The sequence below is a fragment of the Babylonia areolata genome, chromosome 30 (genome assembly GCF_041734735.1).
Source record: "Babylonia areolata isolate BAREFJ2019XMU chromosome 30, ASM4173473v1, whole genome shotgun sequence".
In the NCBI taxonomy this organism is placed as follows: Eukaryota; Metazoa; Mollusca; class Gastropoda; order Neogastropoda; family Buccinidae; genus Babylonia; species Babylonia areolata.
The window spans coordinates 23,511,356-23,531,355 of record NC_134905.1 but is presented as its reverse complement, the minus strand read 5'-3'; the positions used below and the strand labels follow the sequence as shown (position 1 = coordinate 23,531,355).

Sequence of the window (20,000 nt, the reverse complement as noted above, 5' to 3'; positions counted from 1 at the left end):
CTTCTTCTTCTTCTTCTTCTTCTTCTTCTTCTTCTTCTTCTTCTTCAACACCGTCATCACCATCATCATCATTATTGTCACCATTATCATTATTGTCTGCTTCTTCTTCTTCTTCTTCTTCTTCTTCACCGTCAACACCATCATCATCATCATCATCATCATCGTCTTCTTCATCACCTTCTCCTTCTTCATTATTTTTTTCATCATCTTCTTCTTCTTCATTACTATCACCATTTTTATCATCACCATCATCATCATTATCATCATCATCATCTGCTTCTTCTTCTTCTTTGTCTTCTTCTTCGTCTTCTTCTTCTTCATCATCACTATCGCCATCATCATCACCATCATCATCATCGTCTGCTTCTTCTTCTTCTTCTTCCTTCATCACCATCACCAATACAATACAATACAACACAATACATCATTATCTTCTTCTCTCTTTCTTTCTTTGGGATGGGCAAAGAGGGTATGGGAGGGGCTTAGGACGTGGTGAGGGGGCGGGGGTGGGGGAGGGGGGTTCAGGACTGTGGCGGGGGTGGGGGGGTGGGGGGGGGGGGGGTTGAGGCCCCGCCAGATAAAATGGAGAGTGATAGTTTATTTCACCCACAACCACCACCACCACCACCAGCCCCCAGGCCAAGATCCCCCACTCCCACCGCCTAATTTTCCAACGGGGCTGTGACCCTTGCGACCTCGGTCTAGGAATATGAATTTTACGGCCTGCTGACCGCTTTATCGTTTCCTTCCGACCGTCAGTCCGTCAGGTTTGGGGTGAAACGTCATTGGGGGGGACTGAGGTGAGAATGGAAATAACAGTCGTATGGTCCGCTGGGTTTCCAGTCATTCATTTCCGTTCCACACCCGTCAGAAATCTCCCCTCCCCCTCCACTGACCCTTCAGTGAATGTCTGGACATGGTCATTCGGATGGGGCGATAAACCGAGGCCCTGTGTGCAGCGGGTTTTTTAGCTCATGTAAAAGAACCCACAGCAACATTTCGACGTAAAGAAATCTTTAATATTTAATATACATGTGTTTGGGGTTTTTGTTTTGTTTGGTGTGTGTGTGTGTGTGTGTGTGTGTGTGTGTGTGTGTGTGTGTGTGTGTGTGTGAGTGTGTGTGTGTGTGTGTGTGTGAGTGTGTGTGTGTGTGTGTGTGTGTGTGTGTGTGTGTGTGTGTGTGTGTGTGTGTGTGTGTGTGTGTGTGTTGTTGTTGTTGTTGTTGTTGTTGTTGTTGTGTGTGTGTGTGTGTGTGACTGAAGCCTGGTTGAATGTCAAAGGAAAAGAATGATGAGCGCCTTAAGACAGCTCTTAGGGGGGCTGTACCCAGCATGTGGTGCAAACTAATGGCTGTATATGTAAAACGCCTAGAGTTTGGTCGATGACCAAGGATAGTGAGACCAAAAAAAATGTGTGTCTGTTATCAATCAGTCAGTCAATCGATGAAAATGGGCGTTGTGGCTGTCAGCCCTTGTAATGCCAGCCAAAAAGCTTCTTCTTCTTCTCCTCCTCCTCCTCTCCTCCTCCTCTTCCTCCTCCTTTTTCTTCGACGCCGTCAGGATCATCATTAGCATCATCGTTATTTTTATTGTTGATGCGCCACAACACTTACAACAGCAACAGCAGCCCTTGATGGTGCCTGTGTTTATTTACATTTTTTTATGTTACTTAATCTTACATAATTATCTATATTTTAGCCAGTGTCAGGTGTTGGCTGTGTTGACTTTGTACATATTTTTCGTCACTTGGTCTTAAATTTGTATATTTTATTGTAGAGCGCGGTGAGCCTCATCTGAGATGGGGGTACTGCGCTATATAAGCCTGCATTCTTCTTCTTCTTCTTCTTCTTCTTATTATTATTATTTATTGATGTAACGTCGTCAGCAACAGTAGCCGTAGTAGTGACGCACGAAGGAATAGCAGTAGCAGCAACAGTTTGGCCTACAGCAGCAGTAGCGATTGTATCAACAACAGTCTAAGATAAGATAAGATAAGAATAACTTTATTATCTCCAACTGGAGAAATTTGGTCAGGTGCATTATCACAACATAGACAAGTAAACAACATGGGGACCATAACTGTAAAAGCCAACAACAGCCCCAACAAATATTACGAAGATACAAATGTAAAAAATATCACATACATCGTTTCATACATACATCCACACACTGCAGGTAATAACTAGTATTCTTAATGTAAAAACAGAAAGAATTAAGAAACATACGTAATAAATGAATGAATGAATGAATGAACGAACGAATGATAGAATGAATAGATACATAAATAAATGAATGAATGAATGAATGAATTATTCATTTATAAAAATCGTTTACACATATCTTTCTCTCTGTCCGTCTGTCTGTCTTTGTGGTAGCAGCACTGACAGTGGTATCAGATGCAGCAACAACAGTGCTTGTAGTAACTCTAGCAGCAGGACCAGTGGTGGAGGGGGCAGGTGATAGCAGCAGTAGTAGTGGTGGAGGGGGCAGGTGATAGCAGCAGGACCAGTGGTGGAGGGGGCAGGTGATAGCAGCAGGACCAGTGGTGGAGGGGGGCAGGTGATAGCAGCAGGACCAGTGGTGGTGGGGGCAGGTGATAGCAGCAGGACCAGTGGTGGTGGGGGCAGGTGATAGCAGCAGGACCAGTGGTGGAGGGGGCAGGTGATAGCAGCAGGACCAGTGGTGGTGGGGGCAGGTGATAGCAGCAGCAGTAGTGGTGGTGGTGCTGGTGGTGGTGGTGCTAGAAGTTGTTGCTGTTGTGGAAGTAACACCACAAGTGGTGGCACAACAGCAGTCGCGGGAAGACATCTGTCGGTCTTCAGAAACGGGGTCTGAGTCACGATTGATGACATCAGTGTTTCTGCAACACATTGTTGTGGCAGTGCAATGATTAGGTTACAGGGCAAGAAATCGTTTATAGAGTGACTAAGCGCACGGAATAAACAGATAGATGAATAAAAAAAAAAAGAGGTAAATACGTAATAAATGAATGAATGAATGAATGAACGAACGAATGATAGAATGAATAGATACATAAATAAATGAATGAATGAATGAATGAATGAATTATTCATTTATAAAAATCGTTTACACATATCTTTCTCTCTGTCCGTCTGTCTGTCTGTCTGTCTGTCAGTATGTCTGTCTACTTCGTGCAGCGTGTGAACTAACCCCTTATCCCAACCCCCACCCACACCCCACACCCAACCTCTTTTGTCAACAGACACAGTCACGAACACCGTCCTCCACCACGAGCGTGCAGACGACGCCAGGAGGCGGAAGCGCCGCGAGACCGTGTGACGTCACACGGCCGTCTGACGTCATGGCGAGGGGCAGGGCTCCGAACGGCGTCATGGGGGAGGAGGACGACGGCCGGCGGAGCAGCTCCCCGAAGCTGAAGCAGTCCAAGGAGAACGAGAACCGGAAGCAGAAGAGCGCCTCCCCTCAGTGCGTCCGACGACGCTCCACGGCCGCCGCCACGGCGACCGCCGCCAGCCACCTGACAGATGACATCACCCTGGAGAAGACAGACGTTGAGGTTCGTCTCCCGACTTTCACCGCTTTTAGAAAGGCCTCCAGATCTGCCCCTGTCAAAGACCCTGACTTTGCTGAACTAATAAAGCACGGTGATGGTGGTGAGTTCACGACGAAGGACGCTGAACTTAAGGTCGGTGGTGGTGGGTCGCGGAAGAAGGGTCTCCTGGACAGCGAGAAGGGCGCATCAGAAATCGGGAAAGACCTCCTGCCGTCCCCGGGCAGAGAGAAGGCAGACTCGCCGACCAAGGAAACTGCCGCTGCCGCTACAGAAAGCTTCGCCTCGGATGTGTCCCGCGGGTCTTCGGCCACTTCGGAGTCCACCACGGAGCGGAGGCCGTCTCTTGTAACCGTGTCGGTTTCAGGGAAGTCGGCGCGGACTGCTGAAAGGTCTTCGCAGTCTTCGTCAGAGAAGTCAAAGTCTCGACAGAGGAGCGTGTCGTCTTCGAAGACGGCGACGCGCTCTTCCTCGTCGTCGTTAAGTACGGTGATGACATCATCGACTCAAAGTACGTCATCGTCGCAGACGACCGCGTCATCTGCGCGATCGTCCTCGTCAACCCCGGGCCGACCGAGCTCGAAGAAGACGTCATCCTCTGACTCTGACGTCAGCAGTACGTCATCAAGGGGCAGCAGGCTGATGTCGTCGACTCGCTCCTCGAGGCTGAAAGCGAAAGACGCCCCCGCGGCGGAAAAAATAATGGCAACAACGAGAACGGAACAAACCGACCCAAGACCCCGACCCGTGACGGAAAGAGTGACGTCGACGAAAACAGTGACATCATCCACCAGGCGCGTGACGTCATCCAGGGGGCACTCCAACCTGAAGAAGACCGCCTCGCTTTCCGCCGTGTCCCGTGCGAGTTCCACCACTCGCGAGAGCTCGGTGGAGAGCCAGTTCGCCGACGCCGACTCCCAGTCAGCGATCTCCAACGTCAGTGCACGATCGTCATCCTCCCTCCTCTCCAGCGTCGGCAGTTGCAGCAGGATGGCGAAGAGCAAGAGATCGGAAAGCCGCTCCAAGGACACGTGCGACACGGCAGCAACAGCAGCGCAGGAAACGTTCCCCGCCAAACTGGCTCAGCCCGGTACCGACTCACGCACGAACAAAGTCAAGCAGAAGGGAAGCACGGACCGACAAAAACAGAGCGCTTCCCCGAAACCTACTGCCCCGAAAGGTCAATTCTCACGAGCTGGTCGCACCGACACCGCTTTGGAGACGCGCCCCGACGCTGCTGTGTCACAGGTCACGCTACGTGAAAGGTCGCGCCAGCTCGCATCAACAGCTACGAGGGAAGGGAAGGAACTCTCTTCTCAGCCGCCAGCGAAGCAGACTACTCGGAGTGCGCTGAACTGGCAGAAAGTCAAAACAGCTGTGAAACACAGCAGCGGCTCCGACGTCCAGCCGAACAGATCTGCTTTGCTAAAAACCTGTGCGGCGACAGAGAAACAAAGGATGATGACCAAGACAGCGAATGAGCCTAGGAAGAGTTCCTCTTCAAGGGAGAAGTTTTCACAAATACACGGCCCCCCATCAAAAGGCGGCACGGACAAGATTCAAACTTCAGCAAGACCAGCAAAACCGCCGTCGCGTGAGGGCGGGGCGCAGGCGACTAGAGCCGTGATGGCGCAGAGAAAGAACAAAATCACGCCCTCGGAATCATCAGACAGCCCTCTGCCGGCAACAGCCGCAGAAAAACAGCCCCTGTCTGCTTTAACTCGGCCGCTCATGTCGACGAGACGAGCGAGTAAAGCGACAGAGAATAAACAAATCGCTGAGGATATTCCTGCACCGCCCCCTCCTCCTCCTCCTCATCTTCTCCTCCACGCCCCACCACCACCACCACCCACCCACCCCTCTGAGTCTCCCACCACACGCCCCCTTTCCTCCTCTCCTCACCCTTCCACCCCCTCGTCCTTCACCCTCCCCCCGGGAAAACAAAAAGAAACTGCAGACGAACTGACAGATTTATCAACGCAGCGAGAAATGGAAGCAAAACTTCTATCTCCTCCACAAATACCAGCGTCAGTAGCAGTAGCAGAAGTAGCAGTAGCAGAAGAAGAAGAAGAAGAAGAAGAAGAAGAAGAAATCAAGCGGTTATCGCCAGCAGAAGAGGATGGGAGAGAAGCGAAAACGAGCACCACTTCAGATAGACAGAAGAAGCGTGATGCCAGAGCTACAGGACGCGAACTCAGACCAGCGGGGGTCAGTGATCTGGAGAAGGGGGAGGGGGAGTTGGAGTGGGAAGAAGAAGACGGCGGTGCCACGCGGGGCCGGATTGAACCCCCCCTCACCTCCTCCTCCTCCTCCTCCTCCCCCCACGAACACCACCCACCCCCACCCCCAGCCCCTACTTCTGCAGCGCACCTGGGTTTTAAACAGCTGGGGCGTGACTGTAGCTACCCCCTGCTCCATCACCAATCTGATGCCGTGATAGAAAGGGAGAGGTTGGGGGAGGAGGAGGGGGTACAGGTGGAGGGGGGGAGGGGTTCCAGATTGCACCCCGACCTGACCTCGGTTTCATCCCCACGCGCCAGCACGCACCCTGCATCTGTTGATGTCATCAAAAGGGAGGAGGAGGAGGAGGGAGAGGTGAAGGAGGAGGGGGAGGGGGGAAGGGGCGTGGCAGAGAAGGAGGAGGAGGGGGTAGTGGGGAAGGAGGAGGAGGGAGAAGGGAAGGAGGAGGTAGAAGAAGAAGGTGAGGGGGAAAGCTCGGGTTACGGACACGGCAGAAAGGCGCTGCCTCCCGTGTCGTCCCAGTTGTCTGACACAGTAACAACAGCCGTCAGTGCACACGGCAGCGGCACCGGAGCTCCAGGCTCCAGCACGCCTCTCCCCTCTCCTTCAGCACCGGCAGTGAGAGACGTGCTGGTGGGAGGAACGACTCGGGGGGAACAGGAAGAAGACGTGTGCAAGCATCCTCCTCCTCCCCAAGACCACAGCCACATGGAGTCTGTTGTAGCGTGCGGCGTGGATGTGGTGGTGAAGGATCTGGCTGACCCCTCTGTGGTCACTGACCGTGACGTCAGTGGTGACGTGCTGGTGACATCAGACGCGGCTGTGGTGAACGGTGATGACGTTGTTAGCGACGTGTTATTAACAACAAACGCGGCAGTGGTGAACAGTGGTGACATTAATGACGACGTGGTGTTAATAACAACAGACGTGGCTGTGGTGAAAGGTGGTGACGTAAGGAGTGACGTATCATCAACAACAGACGTAGCTGTGGTGAAAGGTGGTGACGTAAGAAGTGGCATATCATCAGCACCAGACACAGCAGTGGTGAAAGGTGGTGACTCCTCCGGCGGAAATGTGGCTGACGTCACATGTGACATGTTGATGATGATGACGACGACGACGACGACAGATCCAGCCGTGACGGATGGCGGCGACTTGGTGGACCGTCTCCGGCGCGTATCTGTCGGAGACGACTCTCTCAGTGACATGACGCTTCCCAAAAACACGTACGTGTGGGAGGACGACATCAGTGACGAGCTGTGGACAAACACCACAGCCGCCGAGAACGCGAACGCCGGCACGCACGACACGTTTCAAACTGACCGGACCATAACGGACGGGGAGTACAGCGATGAGGAACTGTTCGAGACGGGTATACCCACCTTCTTCGACGATGACAGTTTTGACACGTTACAGCCAACAGAACAGGCGCCTACGGAGGGTGGTGTATGTAGCAGTGAGGCTCTTTCAACCCCCTCAGACTCCACTCTCCTCTCGTTTTCTGCTAAAAGCGAAAGCATCGCGAGGACCGACGCCGTTTTCACGTGCAGCCAACAAGGCAAGGAACGCAGCAGCATCTCACCGACAACCGACCAATCTCAACAACCTCTTCCCCAGCGGCGCCACATAGATCTTATCCCGACGTCAACATTTCCAACTGCAGGACTCAGTGACGGAGTCACTCCCCCAGTTTACACCCAACCCGGTGACGCAGAGAAGATGATTCTCGCTCCCCGTGTACCACCACCGACAGGAAGAGATAGTGCCAAAGACAAACAGCCAGCACCAAGAGAGGGAAAAGTAAAACACGGGGGTAGACTTTTGGACAAACAGCTGTGTAGTGAGGAAGCTGGAAAAGAAACAGAAAGAGGGCCAGGGGAGAAAGAGGAAGTGTCGGGTGGGGAAGAAACCCAACCCCACCCGCCTCACACAGCCGCAACAACCCACCCACCTCAGCTACTACCCGTCTCACTCTCATCACAGCAGCAAACCGTTTTTCCCACCAGGGAGGAAGAAGGAGGGGGAGAGGGGGAGGGGGCAGAGGGGCCGTCTTCATCACACGAAGCAGAAAGTGATAAACGTTTCTTGACTCAGCCGGTTATCAAAGTTGATGCGGAGCGGGGAAAAGAGGAAGAGGAGGAGGAAAAAGAGGCAGAGAGGCAGCGGGAGGAGGAGGAGGAGGAGGAGGGGGGGAGGAAGGGGCAGAGAGAAGAGCCGCCAAGACATTGACAACTTCCACGCTGGAACAGGAAGCAAACTCGATTCGGCTCGTGCAACAACCCCCGTCCACAGATAAAGTTAATGATTCTCGTGCCGCGCAGAGAGATGAGTCAAAGGAGAGGCCAGGTGTTGTGCCAGCGCCCTCAGCATCAGCAGCCGCGCACGGGCAGCAGGGAGACGGGGGAAGCCAGAGAGAAGGGACGACAGAGGAGCCTGGCCACAGAACAGACCGCAGCTCACTCACAGAGGTTACTGCTTCCGCTGTCATCACTTCAGACCGTCGGGATTCAACACAGTGCAACAGTTTGAACACAGAACCACCGTGCGATACAGACAAAGAACAGACTGAAAAACGAAGTGAACCTGTCCCAGCATCAGACGAAAAAGACATAGTACAGAGCAGTGGTTCTGGAACTAACAGAAGCGAAACAAGAGAACCGGATAAAGGCGCAGGAAAATGTGGTTTAGAACGAGAAACAGAGCGAAACGAAACAGAGATTAGAAGTGAGTCAGAAGGTAAAGGAAGTGACGTGAGTGCAGAACAAAATGACTCTGACTCTAGACAGAACGGAGCAGAAGTTACTGTGTCAGTGACAGCAGGATCAGTGGAGAGTGTTGACGATTCCATTCCTGCTGACTTACAAAAAAACCGAGAGTTGGGCGAGACGGTGAAGGGTGGCAAACAGTCGCAGCAGGCAAGGAAAGAGTCGTCCATCACGGGTGAGCGAGGTTCCATGCCTAACGAAACTTACGATGACTCCCCGGCCAGAGCACCTCCACAGCAGCAGCTGCCGTCACGAGCTGAGCAGCATGTGAACGCCACGCCAGTCGCGTCATCATCGTCGCCGCGGCGCGAACTGGCTGATGACAAGGAAGGGGTCCCCAAAGTGTTGCGCCGACCCGGGACCTCCAAGCGGACCTCCATCGCCGTGCGTCAGAGGATGACGTCATCGCACCCGCCCCTGGGCTCCTCACCTCGACCTTTCGCTGGCCCGTTCAGACAGCGACCCAAGTCGTCCCCGTGTCTCGCGTCCTACACCGCCTCCTCCACCTCCACCACCACGCCTCCCCGCGGCGGACTGCAGCGATCCAGAACGTCCATCCCTGTCCCCAAGTTACCTCCTTTCTCCTCCTCCACCCCGTCCCGCCTGGTGCCGGGAGGGCGCCCCCTGGGGACCCAGCTGCCCTTCTGCCTGCACCCGTCGGGGCTGGGAGGTCGGCGGAGGGAAGGTGGAGAGCGGGAGGGTCTGGCCAGCGTGCTTCCCGCAGACACGGAGCTGCCCTCCGAAGAGGCCTGGACGCACTTCCCGGCGGGCAACGCGGCGGCGCGGGGCCGCGCCGAACAGCAGGACGCCGGGGAGGAGAGGGCGGTGGACAGCGACGATAGTCTGACGGACCTGGCCGACCTGTCGGCCCCCTTGCTACCCCACCTGTACCCTCACCCCTCCCCCTCCCAGGACGGCAGGACCAGGGGTCGTGTGGAGGACTTGCCGAGGGCTCAGGGGACAGGTGGCAGCAGCAGCAGCAGGGCGGGGTCCACGCCCAGGACCGTCAGCGTCACCCCGGAGCTGTACTCCACGCCTGACGGGGCGCTGTCCCCGGAGGTCTTCTCCACGCCGCTCGGCTCCCAGCCCGAGCTCTACGTCTTCTCGGACCGGGGCAGTCCGGCGGACATCATCCTTCGTGAGGAGGAGTACCTGCTGCGGCCTCTTCGTGGTGTGTCTCAGGACAGAGAGGCGTGTCCAGTGGTCGGCGGGGTGGTGTCCTCTCCATCCCTCACCGGAGCTGAGTTCGTCGGCGGTGGTGGCTCTGCGACGCCAATTCCGGAAGAAGGGTCATGCTCACGGCTTCCTCATCCCACACTTCCCGATTCTTCCCAGCCTTCTGTGTCAGGGAAAACTGACCCACTGTCATTGCTGCCCGCTTCTGAGGATTCCCTGTCCGTCTCTTCAGCCAGTGATGTGGGGATGGGGGCGGTGGAAGAGGACCTCCCATTCCTTGACGATGACGACGACGACGACGACTCCCATCTCCCCCGTCATCATCGGCGTCTTTTGTCCTTGGACGAACGGACTGAAAGATCGATATTTCTCCACCACCACCACCAACAACAACAACAACAAGAACAGAGTGAAGTTCCGAACAAGGTGGAAACATCACACGGTCTCGCAGCAGCCCCTCACGTTGACACCAGTGACGGTGACCTGCCAGGAGTGACCCCCCTCCAGCCAAGCCCTTCCCCCCGGCCCTGCACGGACACCACCAGCAGCAGCAGCACCAGCGACATGAGCATGTTCTCCGCGCGGCTGCTGGCGGAGAACGCGTGCAACACGCAGGCGGACCCTCTGCTGCAGTGTCGCTACGGGTCCCGTGGTCAGGACAGCATGTCCACATCCTGCAGCTCTGGGGAGCTCCTCGTCTTCTCCTCCTCCTCCTCCCTGGACTTCCGGGACCTGTCCCGCTTCTCCCCCCACACCCACCACCCGGCCGCCGTCCTCCCAGAGCGGTGCCGCTCCGGCCCCTCCCTGCCCCTCACCTCCCCAGACCTCTCGCTGTCAAGGAGCCGGAGGACTCGCTACGGTCGCACCTCTTCAGAGAGCCTGCCCTCGGAGGTCCCGGGCGAGCTGACGCAGATGGTGACGTCTTACTCCATGTTCGCCGAGCTGGCTGGGGACTCTGTTGTTGCCGCCGCCGGGGAGACTGGGCCGCCCGTCGTTAGTCGTGACGTCAGCCTCTACCGCTGTGACGTCATCTTCTGATGTCATATCCAGCCTGACGCCAGCTTCTGTCGTCACGGAGAGTTCCTGTTATGAGACTGTTGAAACGGTTGTTGAAAGTAGCATGGGTGTTGCCCAGGATTCGATTAGGCCATCACATGGCGACGACCAACGTGATGATGCTATCATCGGTGACGTCATCTTCAGCGGTGGTGGTGGTGGTGGTGGTGGGTCTTATGACATCAGTTGTGAGATGGATTCCAAGGAGACAGAGTCTGTAGTGGATACCCGTCAACGTCAGAGCTGTGCCAGTTCCATGGAGGTTGTGACTCCCCTCACCTCTGACCCAGCTGACGTCGATACTGTTCAGTGTGACGTTGTGGACAGTGATGACGTCATCCCTGCTATGACACTCGATCCGGCAACGTTGTCAATAAAACATTCATCAACATTCAAAAATGACGAACCGAGTACAGCCCACTCTCCCGCCAGAGACATTTCACGTGGCGTTCCGGGGATCATGACACCTGGCGTGATAATGACGTCATCAGTGGACTCTCAGGCCAGCGACAAAGAAGAGGTAACGACAACCAAGCCGCAAACACTGAGCAAAAAATCCAGCGCGGTGACCACGAAACTCCCCGCTTCCCAACAACGCCAACACACGCAGTCGCACGAACCTGGGAGTAAGACAAGGAGGCCCGCCCAGACCACCACCACCATATCCAGAGTCAAGGCCTCGGTGAGGAAGTTCGAAACCCCCAAACAGGGCAGAGGGGCTGTCAGCGCCATGAGGACCACCGGGACCACCACTAAAGGGAGCGCTGTGAAAAACGCCAGGGATCAAAACTCCCATGCTTCCAAATCTCCCAGCCGAGTTTCTGCTTCTTCCGCTCAGAGAGGTGTGGCGTTTCAGTCTGCTGTTGTTGTTGAAACAGGAGGCAAAAGTCATCAGCCCAGGAGCTCCAAATCCGCTAAACACACCAGTACAAGCAAGAAACAGGCCACCTCAGCAGCCCAGCCGATCTCTGGTTCAATCAACACCACCACTACCATCGTCCTGAGAGAAAATAAACCCTCTGTCACCGATTCCTCAGTTTTAGACACGAGTACTGAAACTACGAAACAGGACTCCGACTTACACACAGCTGACGGAGAGAGAGAGACGAAGAAGGTGATATCAGAAATGGGAAAGTCTGACACACGAGATGACGAAAAACAGAAAAGGGTGATAGAAAAAGATGAAGAGGAGCAGAAAAAAGCGATGACTGAAAAGAACGAAGAGAACAACACAACGATTGTATCTCAGTCGGTAATCGAAGAAAAAAGGGACAAAGAAAAGACTGCACAAGAGACGACCATTGCGGAAGAAATAACTGAAAGGGAAACCGATTTAGTGACCGAAATCGCTAACAAAATAAGTGGAGTGATAACTTCAGTCACTGCTGTGGATGAGAGCGCTGTCATGCTGAGTTCTGTGCAGGAGATAGTGGAGGAGAACACGTGTTTAGAAGCGGACCTGTCCGCCATCCATGTCAACACCAGCTCTGTCAGTGAAGCACGACAAACAGCGCGTACTGCTACAGAAAACAGTGCATGCGGTGAAAATAGAACAGACTCATTTTCGGTGCAGGAGGACTCTTACAACAAAAGACTCGGTACAGACGACGAACGCCTGGCAATCAGCAGTGGTGCACAAAACGTGAAGCAGGAGGAGGGGGAAAACCTGATGCCGGGGTGCCAGGGTGTGGAGGGGGAGAAGGTGGGGGGCGAAACTTGTGCCACGATATTGGGTGGTGGTGGTGATGGTGATAAAGCCGACAGGGAAACAGCTGTTGAGTGGAGTCCTGCAGGACACACCCACACTCCTCCCCCCCAACCCTCGCCAGCAGGCCCGCGTGCAGCCAGCCATCAGGAGCGCAGCGGTCCTGCACGTGAATCGCGAAACGTTCCCCTCGGCCACAGCGCGGAACTGGGAAATATGGAGGTCGCCTTTGTTGTTGCTTCAACAGCTCCGCAAAGCTGTGATGCTCCCAACGACCTGATCGCAGCGGAAACGAAAGCCCAGCCCCCTTCCTCGTCCTCCTCCTCCTTCTCCGAAAATCCCTCCCTCCCTGAAACCACCCCCCTCCTCCCCGAAGACTCCTCCTCCTCCTCCTCCTCCTTCCCTCCCTGTGTCGCAGTGCCAGTAGATTTGAGTGCCAAAAGTTTTGGGGAAGCCCCTTATCACTTAGCCCCCATCCACACCACCACCACCGCCACCGCCACCACCACCACCTCCTCCTCCTCCTCCTCCCGCCCCCTTCCCGCAACAAGTTCCAGCGACGCAAAGACTGGAGATGTGTGCGAACCTTGTCCTTGTGGTGCCGAGTCCGCCACGGATTCCGTCACGGCTTTTCACTTGTCTGACAAGCCAGCAACTTTTTCCCTACCACCACCACCACCACCGTCCCACCACAACCCGCTTCCCAGGCCCTGCACTGAGGGTATGAATGAGGATGAAAGAGTTAGTGTGTCAGCAGCAGAGGAAGAGGGGGAGGGGTGGAGGAGGAGGCGGGAGGAAGGAGAGGCGGAGAAACACAAGACGTGTGTTGATTCCGCGATGCAAGGGGAGGAGGAGGGTATGTCGGCCTCAGCGTTCCTTCTCGCAAGAGAGGAGGAAGAGCAGCACTCCTACACACCACCACCACCACCACCAGCAGCGACAGAGAAGGGAAATAAATGTCTCGCCGCGCACACCGACGCTGGCCCTCCTCCCGCAAAAACCCAGCCTTCAAAAGGCACCCCGTGTTCACTGCAAGGTGCTGGTCCGTCCGACCCCGTGTCTGTCAAACCGGGTCACGATGCTGAAGCCGAGGAAAAGGACCAGAGAAAGGACAGTAAGCACACAGTGAAGAAAGCCCGCTCACCGCCCACAACCAAAACAGACCGCAGCGGGAAAGCAGGTGGAAGGGCGTCCCAGGTAGCGCAGAGGGAGAAAAGCAAAACCCCTTCCCCGTCCAGAACGAAAGCAGCGAGTCCTGCCAGGACCAAGCCCAGAGACGTCAACAAAGTGACCGCCGCGTCACCGAAGAGGGACGAATCTCCGAAAGAAGCCAGAACCAAATCAGCTGATGGCAAGACAGCGTCCACATCACTGAAAAGAGATGCTTCTTTGAAGGAAAAACCAAGCAAAATAAGTCAAAGTAAAACACAACAGAAAACAACGCCAGCAACTCGGAAAACTTCAGCTGCGGTTTCCCATACACCTTCTTCAGCTTCTGCACCCAAAGCACCACAGACGAAAGGAAAAACTTCAGCGGGAAAAACCAAGGATTCCAAAACGCCAAAAATGACCAGCACAGAAGCGGTTGTAAAAAGCGAAGACACTCCAACAGTTGCAGAACTGGACAGTGGAAGTATTTGTGTCAGTCAGATTGTGGAGGGTGACAAAGATAATTCTGAAAATATTTTAGTGCTCGGTGAAAACGTTTCAAGCAAAGAATGTAATGATAATGTGTCAACCAAAACTTCTTTTGTGACAGCTTCAGAAACCATCCCGGACACATCAGCAGAGTTGGAATCTGCATGCGCAGTCCCGCAGTGCACCGACAGTGAAATAAGGGACGGTTCACATTACCATCTTCAGCACGACGTTACATTAAAGGACGGTTCACACGAAATAAAGGATATTTCACACGAAATAAAGGACGGTTCACACGAAATAAAGGATATTTCACACGAAATAAAGGACGGTTCACACGAAATAAAGGATGGTTCGCACGAAATAAAGGACAGTTCACACGACATAAAGGATGGTTCACACGAAATAAAGGACAGTTCACACGACATAAAGGATGGTTCACACGAAATAAAGGAGGCTTCACACGATCCAGATCACACTGATGGATCAGTCAATTCCAGTGCCCAAGATTCAGAAGATATTTGCGATTCTGTGAAGATTAGTGTACACGAACAAAGTCAAGGTGACAGTACAACAATGGTCAGCTCTAATGATTCCGACATCAGCATTGTTCCACGTGCGGGACCACACAAGTCCACTCACAGCCAGGATGGTGTTGAAACGGCTCTTGTGGCTCAAATGTGTTTCTCGGACTCCTCCAGTGAGTGTGTTGAAGATGTGAGTGCAATGCAACTGGAAACGAGACGGGTTGATTCAGGGGTACCTTTCTCTATGCTCTATCCCATTACCCAAATAACCCAGATTCTCCACACGTCAGAACGAGAGCCGCCACCCGTGTCAGAAACTACTCTCTCACTGTCTCCTGGAAGTCTAAGTTCCGACAAGGCAGAAGCCGAAGACTGGACACTGACGGTGCCACGTGTATCTGTATCCTCCTCTGCTGAAGACAGGGAGAGTGAAGCAACTGACAGCTTGAACACCTCCATTGACAGCGAACTGGCGTGGATACACATGTCCATGACAGACACGTCGAACAACGTGCACATCGTGACTGACGATAAACCCACGTGCACAATCAACGTCGAGTCGCCGCCCACTCAAGACAGCAGCGTCTCGCCAGAGCAGAGGACGCAAAACCAAACCGGACAGAGGGTGGTGGCGAAGTGGAAGAAACTGGTGCGAACGTCGCGAGTCAGCAGTCTGAAGGAGACCTTTTCCACAAAGCTCTCGACACCAGCCTCCAGAGCCAGCTCTGTGTCGCCCCCACCCTCCCTGTCCCCCGTCCCCTCCCGCAGGTACAAGTGGTCCAGAGAAGGGGGCATCTGGAAGAAAGTGTACCTCTCCGACACCGGCCAGGAGATTCAGGACGACGAGGACACCAAGTCAGTCACAAGTTTCACTGAAGAAGACATTCCTCCCCCTGCCCAGCCGTCGTCCTCAGACCAAACGGAAAACGCGGAGGAGAGAAAAGAAGACGACAAAGACGACATCGTGACAGAAACGAAAGAAGACAGCAAGGATGACGAGGACAAAGATCCTCCCATAGACTTCCCCAGCGTCCTGGCCATGTCCAGAATATTCGAACAAGAGAGTGAACGCCTCAACAAGGACGTCAAACCTCGCCCCATCGTCCCCAAAAGCAGGGACGTTCTCCAACGTCGAAGGAGTGAGCAGACTGACAAAATTCATACCGTCTCCAAAACTGCTGTCAGGGAGAGGGATGCCAGAAGCGCGGAGCGCGAATCGGACCAGAAAACTCGGCACACCCCCGGTTTCCCTGTGATCCCCGACAGCGCTGAGGCCAGTTCTCCCTTTCCCCGGGACAAAGGGGACACGGATCAGCACAGCCAGGACCCAGCTTCCCACAGCGACAGTCCGTCAGTCACACACCACCCTTATCGTTTGTCGAGAGTTGGCCGAGGGGCGGACCCCCAAGCCACCGACGCCGTGGCGGTAAAAATGGGTGGACACCCGTATTGTGAGGGCGGTTACTCAGCCCCGGAATTAGGTGGAGGGGCCACCCGCTATCCCTATCCACCCGCTCCCGAGACCGGGTCAGATGACGGCAGGGGTCGGACCAAAGGGGCACTATCTCCGCTAGATTTCGTGACTGCTGGTCACGCCGACGCCGCCATGTCAGCTCCCTTTGATTCGTTGGTAGGGGAAAAGAGAGAAAAAGGAGACCAAGTACTCAACGAAGGATTAAACCGACAATCTGACAGCTTACACCGTAAAAGGCCTAGGATTCCCACAACAGCAGATAAACCCCAAACCTCAACCGAGACGTGGAGATCAAGCCAGCACTCGCAGGATACAGCAGCTGCCTCGGAACTTGTCACCCGTTCCCAAACGGCGAGCATTCCTGTCACCCCCTCCTCCTCCTCCTCCTCCCCCCACCCCGTCGCTGTTTCGAATTTCGCCCCCCACCCCTTCCACGGGGAGGAAGAGAGGGAAAGACGATGGGAAGCCGAGCGAAAGCACATCAGAATTCCTCGAAAGTTTTCCACAGAAACCCTGGAGAAGAAGGCGACAGATTTAGGTCATGGGAACGAGATTCCTGCAGACGTTGACGATAATATCAGTGCAGATAAGCGCAGGGGTGTAAAAGCTGAAGAGGGAGATGCCAGTGCTCAGATTATGACAGAAACAATACAAACACAGTATCAACAACAAACCGCAACACTCCCCAGTACCGTGGACAAAACGGACAGGGATCACCGCGTACGTAATGATGCAGCCACCTCCACCACATCACAGGGTGAAACCACCAGTTGGCCGAATGTGAACGCGGCTACCCCTTTCTGCAGCTCTACCCCTCCTCCATCTCAGCAACATCTCCCTAATAACTCTACCAGCCTCTCCCCGAGCGATAAACTCCAAACCATGCAGGGATATATTTCAGTCTGCGAACGTGCTGATAATGCCGACTCGCCCTCCCTTCAAAGCTGGAGGCCTGTATCAAAGGACACAGGTTTAACACAGAGCGGTGATTATACCGACAGTCGGGGCATTACATCATCCGTTTCACGTGCCCTGGATACGGTTGACAATGTGACCTCATTATCATCTACTGCTCTGGTTCGCCAGTCTGTACCTGATAGAGCACTGAATACTGACGGGACAGCAATGGTGGATACAAAAGTTGACAAGAACGACGACGAGGATGGCAGAGGAGATTTAAGAACCAAAGTCAGCGATGCCACATCAACCGTGTTCCAGGACCACGGCGCAGAGTCCAGAACCAGCGACACGCGGTCAAGGTCACAGACTGCCATGGTCAGAGAAGATCCCGCAGCGGACGGCACTCGGTCTAAATCACCCGCTCCCACCCGTCTCTCCGAGGATCTCAAACGATTTCAGAAGTCACGTGGTACGCCCTGGGGACAGCAGTACGTCAAACGAGGAGGAGAAAGGGCGCCGTCATCCCCTTCCTCCACCATGGCCGCAGCGGCTTCCAACTGGCAGTTGTTGGTTTCCAAGGTGAAAGCGTCATCAACCCAACAAGTTTGCAACGATTTCGACAACACTGGACCAATACCGTACAAAACTGGGACCAGACTAGAAACTATGGATAAATCACAAGAACATGGGATTCAAACTACAAGGAACAGAACAGCTTCGGAATTTAGCACCGAACCCAGAACCAAAACACCTCAAGATGTTGACCAGACCATGGACATAGCTGGTGGTTCACAGTTAGGTCTTGAAACACAAACACCCACAGATCAGATGGGTGAATCTGCTCAGGATTGGACAGGGGGTTACCAAGACATCCCCAAAGACCAAAGAGAGGACCAAGGCACCGAGAAAGATGCCAGCCGCGATAAGGCAACAACAGACACTAAAGACATCCCAACAAAACCTTCCCTGGACCAAACCGACGTTCGGACACAAGACAGTTTCTCCCACACTGTCTTCAAGTCCCGCAGACAAGAAACACACCTTTCCACCACGGATACTTCTGTACACTCCAGAAGCACTCCGGATCGGACCAGTCCCGTTTTCAACATGGCCAGCGCAGGTGTGGAAGAAACCACACACTCTGTTATCGAAGACTCAGAGAGCAGAGATAAAGTCCACAGCGAACCAGCAGCAGTCTCCTCCTCTTCATCCTCGTTGTTATTCTCATCGCCGTCATCATCAAACAAGACCACGGCATCAAGCGACCACAGTGCTGAGAGCCTGAGAGAGGCTGTCTCAGCCAGTGAACCCCCAACCTCTCCAGGCAAAGTCTCTGACGCGGAGGGGCTTCATCACAAAGACACCAGAGGCGTGGGTTTGTCTCCAGCATCGACATCAACATCAGCATCAACATCAACACCAACACCACCGTTATCATCATCATCATCCTCCTCCGCCACCTTCTCAACCACACTGTCCACCATACCTGCAGCAGACAGTCTTCCACAAGACCAGGGAGCGGCGTTTTCTCAAACCGCTGTGCGTGTTCGGGATAAAGCCGACGAAGAGGAAGACGACGAAGCCGATTCAACAGCAGCTTCTGACACTGGAATAATTTCAACAGTTGATTCAGCAGCTCCGTCATCGTCGTCGTCGTCATCATCATCGTCGTCGTCGACGTCGCTGTCGTCGTGGCCTGAGCGGTGGCGGGGCAGCGGGACCAGCGTGAAGCTGATCTCAGTGACGGTGTGGGATACACACGACGGGGATCGAACCCTCCGCTCACCGGCCCGCAGGGCCCTGTGGGAGAACAAAGAGGTGAGGGAGAGGTTGTCTGTTTGGGGGGTGGGTGGAGGGTATGGGGGGTGGCGTGAGGTTTATGTGTGTGTGTGAGAGAGAGAGAGTGTGTGTGTGTGTGAGAGAGACAGAGAGAAAGAGAGTGTGTGTGTGTGTGTGTGTGTGTGTGAGAGAGAGAGAGAGAAAGAGTGAGAGAGAGATTGAGAAAGAGAGAGAGAGTGTGTGTGTGTGAGAGAGTGTGTGTGTGTGTGTGAAAGAGAGTGAGAGAGAGTTTGTGTGTGTATGTGCTTTTTTTTCTGCATGTGTGTGTGTGTGTGTGTGTGTGTGTTAGAATGCTTGGAAAATGGTTAAAAGGAATCGTTGTGTTTGTCTATGCATGCATGTTCTCTCTCTCTCTCTCTCTCTCTCTCTCTCTCTCTCTCTCTCTCTCTCTCTCTCTTGTCAAATCGTCTCTCTCTGTTTCTTTATTTATATATTTATCTCTGTGTGTGTCATTGTGTGTGGGGGGGGGGGGTGGGGGGGGTATCTATGTGTGTGTGTGTCTTTGTGTGTGTCTGTCTGTGTTTCTCTGTGTGTGTGTGTGTGTGTGTGTGTGTGTGTGTTTATGTGTCAGCGTGTGGTCATTGTTCTGACATGTTCTGCAACAGAACGGTGTTTCAGCTCTGGCATAAAGTCAATACACACAGCGGGGAACTAACAAACACAAACAAGACCTGTGGAGAATAATATCATAAAGCTGAAAGCACACACACACACATTTCTTCAGGCAGTTAAGTGAACCTTCAAAGACGTGGGAACAGAACGTCTTGACAAGCTTAACGGTCTCAAGTGGATGTTGAACAACAACAAAAACAAAACAAAAAAATGCACACACACACACACACACACACACACACACACACACACACACACACACACACACACCAAAAACGTCATACACTGAAAGCAAACAATCACATATACATACACACACGCGCACGCACGCACGCACGCATGGACGACACACACACATTCACTCACCTATTACAATAATAAGATAAGGATAATAAGATACTACTACTACTACTACTACTACTACTAATGAAAATATTAATAATGAAAACAACAACAGTTAACAAATTTAATGATAATAACAATAACACACACCAAAAACGTCATGCACCGGGAATAAACACACACACACACACAC

At 53.5% G+C, this 20,000-nt stretch overlaps 2 protein-coding genes across 4 annotated transcripts in view; both read left to right on the top strand.

Annotated features, from left to right (window-relative positions):
• LOC143275492 (uncharacterized) overlaps nucleotides 1–8,002 on the top strand; it is a 37,982-nt gene extending 29,980 nt beyond the window's left edge. Inside the window, exon 3 of the mRNA XM_076579642.1 lies at nucleotides 3,224–8,002. Within this exon, the coding sequence (XP_076435757.1) occupies nucleotides 3,224–8,002 (4,779 nt within the window). The remainder of the gene's footprint in view (nucleotides 1–3,223) is intronic.
• A 2,706-nt stretch (nucleotides 8,003–10,708) lies between these two features.
• The window catches only part of LOC143275536 (uncharacterized), a 151,937-nt gene continuing 142,645 nt past the window's right edge, over nucleotides 10,709–20,000 (top strand). For all 3 annotated transcript variants that reach the window (XR_013053438.1, XM_076579721.1, XM_076579720.1), the window contains exon 1: nucleotides 10,709–18,832. Coding sequence is in view for 2 of the 3 variants with exons in the window: in XM_076579721.1 (XP_076435836.1) it covers nucleotides 10,835–18,832 (7,998 nt within the window). In the remaining variant the exon portion in view is untranslated. The remainder of the gene's footprint in view (nucleotides 18,833–20,000) is intronic.